General features: G+C 51.6%; 1 protein-coding gene and 1 long non-coding RNA gene across 5 annotated transcripts; one reads left to right on the top strand and one right to left on the bottom strand.

Moving 5' to 3' along the window:
- Positions 1-3,280: 3,280 nt before the first annotated feature.
- Positions 3,281-4,910, bottom strand: LOC128798975 (uncharacterized). The gene is made up of 2 exons (XR_008434613.1): positions 4,454-4,910; positions 3,281-3,419 (listed from the first exon to the last, which is right to left on the bottom strand). It is a non-coding gene; the product is annotated as an uncharacterized LOC128798975 (long non-coding RNA).
- Positions 4,911-5,356: 446 nt separating this feature from the next.
- CORT (cortistatin) lies at positions 5,357-10,599 on the top strand. Of its 4 annotated transcripts, none has more exons than XM_053962932.1 (4): positions 5,357-6,035; positions 6,128-6,532; positions 7,136-7,253; positions 10,275-10,599. In XM_053962932.1, exons 3-4 carry the CDS (start codon positions 7,158-7,160, stop codon positions 10,488-10,490), a joined length of 312 nt encoding a protein of 103 aa, XP_053818907.1. In that variant the 5' UTR covers positions 5,357-6,035; positions 6,128-6,532; positions 7,136-7,157; the 3' UTR covers positions 10,491-10,599. The 4 variants fall into 4 exon arrangements, with proteins under 4 accessions (XP_053818907.1, XP_053818906.1, XP_053818904.1 ...); XM_053962931.1 differs by having other exon boundaries at positions 7,122-7,253; XM_053962929.1 differs by having other exon boundaries at positions 6,915-7,253.
- The last annotated feature ends 747 nt before the right edge of the window (positions 10,600-11,346 follow it).

Raw genomic sequence — 11,346 nt, 5'->3', positions numbered from 1 at the left:
GTCCCAAGGGAACCCTACAAACTGACATCAGGAACCTGGGCTGGCCACTTTTCTTTCCCAGGAAAAGGACCGGTCTTTGCCGCCAGGGGCCTGTGGCCCTGAGTGGCCGGACACCTCCAAAAATCCAAACGATCGAAGATGTGTCGCAGACCCAAGCTGCCCCCACCTCAAACCTCTGCTGCCCTGACAGTCCCAAGGGAACCCTACAAACTGACATCAGGAACCTGGGCTGGCCACTTTTCATTCCTAAGGAAAAAGGCTGATATTTGCTTCCAGGGGCCTGTGGCCCTGAGTGGCCGGACACCTCCGAAAATCCAAACGATCGAAGATGTGTCGCAGACCCAAGCTGCCCCCACCTCAAACCTGTGCTGCCCTGACAGTCCCAAGGGAACCCTACAAACTGACATCAGGAACCTGGGCTGGCCACTTTTCTTTCCCAAGGAAAAAGGCTGATCTTTGCCTCCAGGGGCCTGTGGCCCTGAGTGGCCGGACACCTCCGAAAATCCAAACGATCGAGGATGTGTCGCAGACCCAAGCTGCCCCCACCTCAAACCTGTGCTGCCCTGACAGTCCCAAGGGAACCCTACAAACTGACATCAGGAACCTGGGCTGGCCACTTTTCTTTCCCAAGGAAAATGGCTGATATTTGCCTCCAGGGGCCTGTGGCCCTGAGTGGCCGGACACCTCCAAAAATCCAAATGATCGAAGATGTGTCGCAGACCCAAGCTGCCCCCACCTCAAACCTGTGCTGCCCTGACAGTCCCAAGGGAACCCTACAAACTGACATCAGGAACCTGGGCTGGCCACTTTTCTTTCCAAGGAAAATGGCTGATCTTTGCCTCCAGGGGCCTGTGGCCCTGAAGTGGCCGGACACCTCCAAAAATCCAAACGATCGAAGATGTGTCGCAGACCCAAGCTGCCCCCACCTCAAACCTGTGCTGCCCTGACAGTCCCAAGGGAACCCTACAAACTGACATCAGGAACCTGGGCTGGCCACTTTTCTTTCCAAGGGAAAAGGCTGATCTTTGTCTCCAGAGGCCTGTGGCCCTGAAGTGGCCGGACACCTCCAAAAATCCAAACGATCGAAGGATGTGTCGCAGACCCAAGCTGCCCCCACCTCAAACCTGTGCTGCCCTGACAGTCCCAAGGGAACCCTACAAACTGACATCAGGAACCTGGGCTGGCCACTTTTCTTTCCCAAGGAAAATGGCTGATCTTTGCCTCCAGAGGCGTGTGGCCCTGAGTGGCCGGACACCTCCAAAAATCCAAACGATCGAGGATGTGTTGCAGACCCAAGCTGCCCCCACCTCAAACCTGTGCTACCCTGACAGTCCCAAAGGAACCCTACAAACTGACATCAGGAACCTGGGCTGGCCACTTTTCTTTCCCAAGGAAAATGGCTGATCTTTGCCTCCAGGGGCCTTTGGCCCTGAGTGGCCGGACACCTCCAAAAATCCAAACGATCGAAGATGTGTCGCAGACCCAAGCTGCCCCCACCTCAAACCTGTGCTGCCCTGACAGTCCCAAGGGAACCCTACAAACTGACATCAGGAACCTGGGCTGGCCACTTTTCTTTCCCAAGGAAAAGGACCGGTCTTTTTCTCCAGGGGCCTGTGGCCCTGAAGTGCCCGGACACCTCCAAAAATCCAAACAATCGAAGATGTGTCGCAGACCCAAGCTGCCCCCACCTCAAACCTGTGCTGCCCTGACAGTCCCAAGGGAACCCTACAAACTGACATCAGGAACCTGGGCTGGCCACTTTTCTTTCCCAAGGAAAAAGGACCGGTCTTTGTCTCCAGGGGCCTGTGGCCCTGAGTGGCCGGACACCTCCAAAAATCCAAACGATCGAAGATGTGTCGCAGACCCAAGCTGCCCCCACCTCAAACCTGTGCTGCCCTGACAGTCCCAAGGGAACCCTACAAACTGACATCAGGAACCTGGGCTGGCCACTTTTCATTCCCAAGGAAAAAGGCTGATCTTTGCCTCCAGGGGCCTGTGGCCCTCAGTGGCCAGACACCTCCAAAAATCCAAACGATCGAAGATGTGTCGCAGACCCAAGCTGCCCCCACCTCAAACCTGTGCTGCCCTGACAGTCCCAAGGGAACCCTACAAACTGACATCAGGAACCTGGGCTGGCCACTTTTCTTTCCCTGGGAAAAGGACCGGTCTTTGTCTCCAGGGGCCTGTGGCCCTGAAGTGCCGGACACCTCCAAAAATCCAAACAATCGAAGACGTGTCGCAGACCCAAGCTGCCCCCACCTCAAACCTCTGCTGCCCTGACAGTCCCAAGGGAACCCTACAAACTGACATCAGGAACCTGGGCTGGCCACTTTTCTTTCCCAAGGAAAAAGGCTGATCTTTGCCTCCAGGGGCCTGTGGCCCTGACTGGCCGGACACCTCCAAAAATCCAAACGATCGAAGATGTGTCGCAGACCCAAGCTGCCCCCACCTCAAACCTGTGCTGCCCTGACAGTCCCAAGGGAACCCTACAAACTGACATCAGGAACCTGGGCTGGCCACTTTTCTTTCCCAAGGAAAAAGGCTGATCTTTGCCTCCAGGGGCCTGTGGCCCTGAGTGGCCGGACACCTCCAAAAATCCAAACGATCGAGGATGTGTCGCAGACCCAAGCTGCCCCCACCTCAAACCTGTGCTGCCCTGACAGTCCCAAGGGAACCCTACAAACTGACATCAGGAACCTGGGCTGGCCACTTTTCTTTCCCAGGGAAAAGGACCGGTCTTTGCCTCCAGGGGCCTGTGGCCCTCAGTGGCCAGACACCTCCAAAAATCCAAACGATCGAAGATGTGTCGCAGACCCAAGCTGCCCCCAGCTCAAACCTGTGCTGCCCTGACAGTCCCAAGGGAACCCTACAAACTGACATCAGGAACCTGGGCTGGCCACTTTTCTTTCCCTAGGAAAAAGGCTGATCTTTGCCTCCAGGGGCCTGTGGCCCTGACTGGCCGGATACCTCCAAAAATTCCCGACAAGCAAGGATGTGCCCTCCACTGGCACCTTTCCAAAGCATTGCTCTACATTCCAGTAATACTCTGCATTTCCAGTGGTTCAGCCTGTCTGACCCTCATCCTGACCCTTAAAATGCACTAAGGAATTCTAAAACAGCCCTTAGGAAGGTGTAACAATGCCCTAAAAGACACCAGACAAGTCCTAAGAAGCCTTCCGAAATCCCCTAAATATTCCTAATGGTCCTGCAAAAACACTCAAGGAAACCTGCTCAGCCTCCAAACCCTTCCTGGTGCTCTCTAGCCCACAGATGTCATCCCTACCTTTCTCCAGGGGGTCCCGTTGTCCTCTGAGGGTTCTGTCGTTGTCCTGGTGTGAGGGTCACTGCCTTGTCCTAGCGGGAGCGTTCCGGTGTGCTCTCGCTGTTAGGGTTGCTGTGTGGTGCTGCTGCTGGCAGGGCTGAAAAGGGAAAAGGCTCTTGTTAGGGGGGCTGCTTAGGCTGAGGTTAGGGCTGGGGGGAGAGGTGGTGCTCCTGTACCCTAACTTGCCTCCTAAGCTGTACCCTGTAGCCCTGATCTCCACTGCACTGTCCAGCCCTCAAGCCCTCGCCCTTTATCCCTCAACCTCTCCCTCTGCCCCCCAGCCCTCAGGCTCTGTGTGTCACCCTCGAGCCCCCCCTTTGCCCCTCAAGCCCCCTCTCAGCTGCCCCTCAGCTCCTGTGCGTCACCCTTAATCCCTCTCCTTTGCCCCTCAGCCCCCAGCTTCTCTGAGGCACCCTCCAGCTGCCCCTGCCCCCCTCAGCATCTCTCTGTCACCCACTGTCCCCTCTCCCTGTGCCTCCCTCAGCTCCCAGCCTCTGTCACCCTCAAGCCCCCACAATGCCCCTCAAGCTGCCCCTCAGCCTCTATGTGCCGTGCCATGAAAAAACATAAAATTTCCCTAAAAAACCCTCATCTTCAAAATGTCCTAAAAGCCCCACAAAAACATAAAAATAGCCTCAGAATACCCTTAAAATACAAGAAAAATACCCTACTTTTAAAAAACCCTAAAACACACCTAAATATCCCTAAAAAACCTTTAAGAAATCCCTCAATATTCCTAAAAGAGCTCTAAAAATACCCCAAAAATACTTAAAATGCCCTGATAAGACCCTAAAAAAACCTAAAAGTTCCCTCAAAAGACCTAAAAATACCCTAGTCCTAAGAGTCCTCCACATACCCTCAATAGACCTAAAAAAGCCCCAAGAACACCCAAAAAAAAAAAAACCATAAAAATTCTAATTAGTAGTAAGAAAGCCATGAAAATAGCCTAAAAAATCTTTTAAAAGCCCTAAAAAAGCCCTAAAAGTATCCTAAATAGTCACAGAAAATTCCTAAAAAGCTCCTGTGAAAAAAACACTAAAATATCTTTTAAAAGCCCTAAAAAAACCCTAAAAAAGTGCTCAGTCCCCAACCTCTACCAGTCACTCTCTAGCCAGCCAACATCATCCCTACCTTTTCATTAGGGTCACTGCCTGCAGCTGCTGGGAGGGTTCTGGGGCTGTCCCAGCATTAGGGTCACTGCCTGCAGCTGCTGTTGAGGAACACTGGTGTTCTAGGGGTGTGTTTAGGGTGAGCTTAGGGTTGGGGTGAGGGCTGCTGCTGTACCCTAACCCTTCCTGGTACCCCGTGCCCTGTCCTTTGTACCCCTAACCCTCAGGGTCAGCTCTCCACCTGTCAAGTCCCCCCATTTTTGCCCCTCAGCCCGCAATGCCTGTGTGTCACCCCAAGCCCCCCGACACTGTCCTGTGGCCCCCTAACCTCCACCGTGCACTTTCCACCCTTGTAGGGGTGGGTTTAAGGGTGAGGTTAAGGGTGCTGTGAGGGCTGGTTCACCTGTCACCCTCAGGCACCCCCCACTTTGTCCCTCAGGACACCCCTGCCTCTCAGCCTCCTTGTGTCACCCTCAGGTTCCCACCGCAGCCTCTCAGCGTCTCTGTGCCACCCTGGAGCCCCCCTTTTTAACTCCTAAAGACCCCTTCTGCCTCTCAGCTGCCCCCATGTTCTGTGTCACCCTCCAGCCCCCTCCCCTCAGCCCCAGGTGCCTTTGTGACACCGCGCAGCCCACAGACGCCGTCCCTGCCTGTTTTCTTTGGGTGTTGTCCTGCTGCGAGGGCCGCACTATCCCCACGAGTCCGGGCTCCCATGTCCTGTTGCAGGGAGTCACACCTGGGCGGTGGGAGGAGTGAGGGATGGGGCAGGGGCGGGATGGGGAGGGGTGAAGGGTGGAGAGAGACTGGGGAAGGGGTGGGCTGGAAGTACATGTAGGGGTGAGGGGTGGAGATGGGGACAGAGCAGAACAGGGCAGAGGGAAGAGGGATAGTTGGAGGGGGTACCCCATATATCCCAGACCAAAGCTGCAGCAAAACGCAATTCTGATTGCCGGGGCAATGCCAAACCCCTCCTGCAAACTAATATCAGGAACCTTGCATGGTGAATTTTGTTTAACAGGGAAAAGGGCCGGTGTTTGTGTTCAGGGGTCTGTGGCTCTGAGTGGCCGGCCGCCTCCTAAAATTCCAGACAGCGCACGATGTGTCCCAGACCCAACCTGCTCCCACCTCAAACTTGTGCTGCCCTGACAGTCCTAAGCGCGCCCTGCAAACTGAGATCAGGAACCTGGGGTGGTGAATTTTCTTTCACGATTTCCGTGGGGATGACACAGCTGGAGCTGCGGGCGCTACCGGCCGGGCCGGGTCCCCGGAACCGGCACGACGCTGCGAGCTGCTGTTCCGCCCCTGGCCACCCTCGTGTCCGTCAGAGCGCGCTGCGCGTGGCAGGGTTCACGGGTCGCTGTCCTTCGGCCGCCCCGTTCCTGCCATGCAGGGGGCAGCTGCGCCAGGAACGAGCTCTCCTGAGCCAGGCAAGTGTAAATTCCTTTGGGTCTTCCGATGTCTCTGATCTAGTGCTGTGCTGTCACCAAGCCAACTCATTCTGATTTTAAGCTGACAGGTGCGGTGGCCATGGGGCGAGGAGGGGTGCCAAACAAAACCCAATTATCTGTAAAACAGAACCATGCCGGGTCTTGGAGTTTCTGCAGGTAAGAGCAGGACTTGTACTCGCAGTGAGGAACTGGGCACAGAGTTTTTCTTGCCTGAATTTCTGCAGCTGTTCATCTCTGCTCCTTTGCAGCAGTACCTCCTTCCCTACATGAGAGCTGCCTCAGCTTGGGCGAGTGTGCAAATATCCAGCTGTTCCTGAGGATGAGGCATTGCAGAAAGCAGAGCTTGTGTCAGTGCTTCTTTAAACCCTTCTAATATAAAAATACATTAAAGCAGAAGCATTTGAGGAAATAACGTACAAAAATAGGGGTACCCATTGCAAGCATATGTATAAGCTGTCTTTCTTTAAAGATCCACATTAATGGACATTTTGTGGAACCACTCTGAGGGCAGTGTCCAGAAAGCTTTGTTAACCCCTTGTCTTCCACTGGTTGGGCAGCGTCTGACCCCAGTGCTTGAGGGCTGTGTGGAGATTCCTCCCTGGAGTGGGGTCACTCCTTGAAGATGAGCCACAAAGATTTGATCATTGGACCAGGTGAGTAACTATTTCTACTTAGTAATTGTTTCTGCTGGCTTTAATGCCCTGGCTGCAGTGTTCTTCAGATGTCGTGCCCTGCTCCAGCAGTTACAGCTCCTGTGCCGGGCAGGGAACGCTCCTGGGGAAGGGCTTTCAGTCTCATTAGTTTCCATTTAAATCAATCAAGCCATATCTAAGTACTGGTGGCCAAAGGTTTTACTGCTTCCCTCTGAATCATCCGGCATTGGCCAGAGGTTTGTGTGAGCTGGTGGACTCTTCTACCCGTCATTATTTCCCAAACAGAATTCAGCTAAGTAGAAGAGGCACAGATGATGCCTGCAATTTTGTGACATGAAGAAACAGCCTGTTACTGGAGAGTCCCAGACCTTTGCTTCTTTAGCCTCTGCAGGTCTGGTACATGGAAAGCCCAGAGACACTGAAGTATCCCACTCAAGCAGCCAAATGTTAACAACCTCTCCAAAGCCTAATTTGCCTTTGATATAGACTTAATTGTTTGCGACACCTACTGGGCTGGGGAAGGGCTATAAAATGGCCTGCAACCATTGTCTGAGGCAGAAGAGAGTCCAGGAACAGCTCCCTCTTCCAGTGTTCCTCACTCAGCACAAGTGACAACCTGAGCATCATGCAACTGGTGGCCAGCCTGGTGTCCCTGCTGCTGCTGGTGTGGAGCATGAGAGCCACGGCACTGCCCGGGGAAGAGAGACTGCAGAGCACCAGGGTGAGTACAACATGTCCTGGGTAGGAGCAGGATAGAGCCAAGGAAAGGGACATAAGGGCAAATGGGCTGTACCCGATGCAACTCTTCCCCTCCTCTATATTCCAAGGCATTACAGTTTGACGTGCTGCGAAGCCCCAGGCTCTTACTACAGTTTGCTGGCCAGCTGATTTAGGAAAGGTACCGGAACAGATGCCAGAGAGCTGGAATAAGTGAAGTCCGAGCTAAGTGAAAACTGGCAAAAAGGAGATCGGAGGGAAAAGGAGAAAACGTTATTGAAAGGGTACAGCGTGAGAGAATAAAGCAAAGTACTAGGGAGAGTGAGAAAAGATACGTAATTGGTAAAATGATCAAGGGAGACGATATTTTAAATAGGACTTGTTGGAAGGACAAATGTTTAAAAGATCGGTTCAGTAGGAAAGTAACAAAGGAACCATAAATGAAGTAGTTACATCAAAATAAAATTGTGTTTTCTGGAGTAGTATTCACAAGAAGAGTTATACTGACATAGTTCTGCTAGGATAATTATGCTCTGAACCAGCGTAGCTCAATGCAGTGGCAGAACTTACGGCAATATAATTATCGTACCAACTGGCAAAACCCTAATATTATAATGGCCAGAGCACTCTAATAACTTTGCTTTCTGTGCTATTTCCCTAAGAGGCCAAAGGGGTAGGGAATCAAAGCATAGCCTAATCACAAGCCCTGTTTTGCTTGCCCTTGCCCTGCAGTCCTCTCTCCTGCATATTCCCAACACATCGCTGATGTGCCTCTGAGCTCTGGTTAGTCGCCACATGTGGCTGTATCCATAAGGCTGCTGTTATTCCAGAGAAGTGAGGGATCCCTGTGGTGGTTTCACAGGCGCTAACTTCTCCTTTGTGCATATCCGCGTTGTTTTTTCAGTCTTAGTGTTGGCTCCAGCTCATCCATCAGTGTGTAAGTACTTCAGGAGCAGGCTCACATCCCATTAATGACAAAACTGGCTGCAAGACAGAACCATACACAGTATGAGGTGCTGACATTCTGTTAGAGATTAGGGCTCCTGCAGCTGCCTGGGATTAACCCTTCTGTGTGTAACTGGAAACTTTCAGCTCTACATCCTTACAATAAGGAATCCAGTACTTAAAAAGTAAATTCATTTTTCTTAAAAAATAAATTCCTGTTGCAAATCCTAGCTGCTGGGGCAAAAAGTAACAAGTTATAGGGGATAAATTGATAAATAAGTATTTGGTAAAAATGAATTCAAGTGTAATGGCTCTTAGTCTTTTACACACTGTTGCTTACAAAATAGTGATATAATTAAAGAGAGTCATTATATCTATTACAGAGCATTCTGCAAACTGAAAACCTCATGGATGCTGATGAACCAATCCCAACAGTCACCACTGGTGTAACGGACAGATGTTTTAAGTATGAAAAATGTCAGGATTTTACAAAACAAACCACCATAAAATACACTGCAATGCCAAAGATCTGTTCACTCTGAGGCACTGATGGATGTGGCACAGGGAATGAAGCAGCTGCCCAAAGGTTTGTCCCAACCCTCTGTGCTGAGATCTCGCTGCTGCCAGAGAGTCTTGATCTCTTTCAGAACAGAAAGGATATGAGCAGTGGATTAGTGCTGGGGAAGAGCTGTCAGGTTTCACTGGCAGCCACAGTCGGTCATGCGTAAGGAATGTCCTGTAACACAAGCTGTGCTGTGCCTTCCCCACTCCCCGAGTCTGAAGATACCAGTTGTGCTCAGAACAGTTAATTTCCAAACATCACTTAAGCTAGGAAAGATGCTTCCAAGAAAGATGTGACCTAGAAGACACACATAGCTGGGTTCCACAGTCCCAGTCCCCTTCCCAAAGGCTTGTGACATTTCTGTACTTGCAGCACAGGAGTAGGAATCAGGGTGAGCACAAACTGGTTTGCCTCTCTTTTCTTATGCCAGAGATATAGTGTGAAATTTTTCTGTTCCTCAGTTTCTTTTGTGTGGTAGCAGATGTAATTAATAGAGCTAAGAAAGGGATTAAAAATATCCATAAACCTTCTGTAAGGTAAACTCAAGACAATTGCTCTGCCTGTATTTATCCATCTTTTGAGTTGCTCACAAAGTGGTCCTTAGCAAATGCTGGTGCTGACAAATTGAGCAGATAGATACAGAAGTACATGTGGGCATTTGTGAGGGGTGACATAGAAACTTGTTTCCAAGATTCCCATCTGCATGGGAAATGGATGGTTTGACAGGAACAGATCCTGTCTCAGCTCGGCCAGTACCAGCTGTCTCTGCTAATGAGTCATAGAGACCAGGAATGCTCAGGCAAGGGGTAATTTCTCAGATTTGTTGGATGTAAAATTAAGAGAAACACGGTAACTCATACCGGTGGAATTCCCTCAAGCTCCAGACCGCAGGCTCTGTTCTTCTGTGTGATGATACAGCAATTGGATGGAGCTCAAAAGCTCTTTTTCAATCCCACCTTCACCCAAGGTCAGGCTATGGAATTACATCAGCTGCCTGTCTCCACTGATGCAATATTTTGTTTCAGATATTTGGAGTATCCCTCTCCCCATCAACTCAGCCCTCTCCTTGTTGCATTTCATTCTCAGCATTTTACTGTGGGGTACAGCCCCCTTTGAGCTTAATTTACTATTGGCTAGAGAATTGTGCCTCCTCCCTGACCTTCCCAAGGCAGAGGCTGGGCAGTCAGGGCAGCAAAGAGGCAGCTTGGCATACATGGAAATTTAATTAGTGCCTCAGTGAGGGCCGTCTCAGCAATTAAAGCTTATTTGTTAGCAGCTCTTTTCCAGCTCTAACATGGCACAAGAAGACCCAACTGGCTGAGCTGGATAGGGATGGGAGACAGTAGTGGCCTCTGCAGCCACAGATCCCTGAGCTCCAGCATTCTGCCGTCTCTTGGCTTTGAGATGCGGCAGGGGAATGAGAAGGGACCCCGTGGGGGATTGTTTGCACGCTCTGAATCTCGACAACCATGGGGGACAAGCCTTCCATCCCTCACTTTGCTTGCTCTCTGCCCACAGGAACGGAGTACAGTCCGCAAGGGTGTCATCCTGAAGATGCTGGCAGGCCTGCTGGACAGTGTGGATGCAGGGAGCGAGGCAGCCTTCTCAGATGTGGAGGAGAAGGGCAAGCTGGAGGAGGACCGGGCAGTGCTGGGGCAGCTTGCCCAGCTCTCACAGCGGGACCGCAAGGTGCCCTGCAAGAACTTCTTCTGGAAAACCTTCACCTCCTGCTAGTGCCACCCAGCCTGGCCTTGCCAGCCTGCAAACACCTTCCCCACAACTCATCTTCCTTGTCCACCCAGTTCCTTCTCTGTGCCCTGCACCCCTCAGAATAAAGCATAGCGCCTCGGGGACATGTCTGTGCCTCTTTGTGGGGCAGCCATGGTGGGGGGATAGGATGCACACATTTTCTGGAGCAGCCATGGGGGGGCCATGGCTGTTTTGGGAAAGGGCTCTGCAGCTGTGAGGGGAGCCACATGGAGAAGGCACAGCCATCTCTAAAGCTGCTGCAGCTGCCTCCTCAGCCTTTGAGGGACTAGATAGATGTGCAGTGAGGGGCTGGGCAGCTGGGGCTGTGCCTCACGGGGAGGATCCTCAGTGTCAGCCCCTGGTCAGGATAAGGTGCCGTGCCCCAATGGGGAGAGGATGGTTTGATTCCAGACGTGGGAGAGAACAGCTCCCTGTACTCCTTTCCATGCCGGCTTAGTGAAGCACTCAGGTAGTGCTGTGCACATGTGGGGTGCAGGGGCAGCATCTGGGGAGAGAGACATGCCCAGAGCTTGACCCACTTTTGATTTGCCAGCAGGTAATTCCAGAGAAGTTCCTGGGGTGTTTTTGGGTTGCATCCAAAACCAAAATAATTATATAATTTGGCTGTATTCCTGAGTTCAACGGCTGTGGCTCTGCTCTGGTTCACTCATGGTTTCTTGGTGTCTTCTCAACTTGCTTAAACAAACCCAAAACCAAACCACCTGGGTTTTCTTATCCACCCTCTTGGGGTACCATTTGCTGCCTGGAGAGTAGCAGGGTATGTAATTTTATTTCTTTGGGATTATCGAGGAGATTTTTGAACCCTTTATTTTTAGAACTA

Source organism: Vidua chalybeata, chromosome 22 (genome assembly GCF_026979565.1).
Source record: "Vidua chalybeata isolate OUT-0048 chromosome 22, bVidCha1 merged haplotype, whole genome shotgun sequence".
Lineage (NCBI taxonomy): Eukaryota > Metazoa > Chordata > Aves > Passeriformes > Viduidae > Vidua > Vidua chalybeata.
This window is presented reverse-complemented; position numbering and strand designations above follow the sequence as displayed.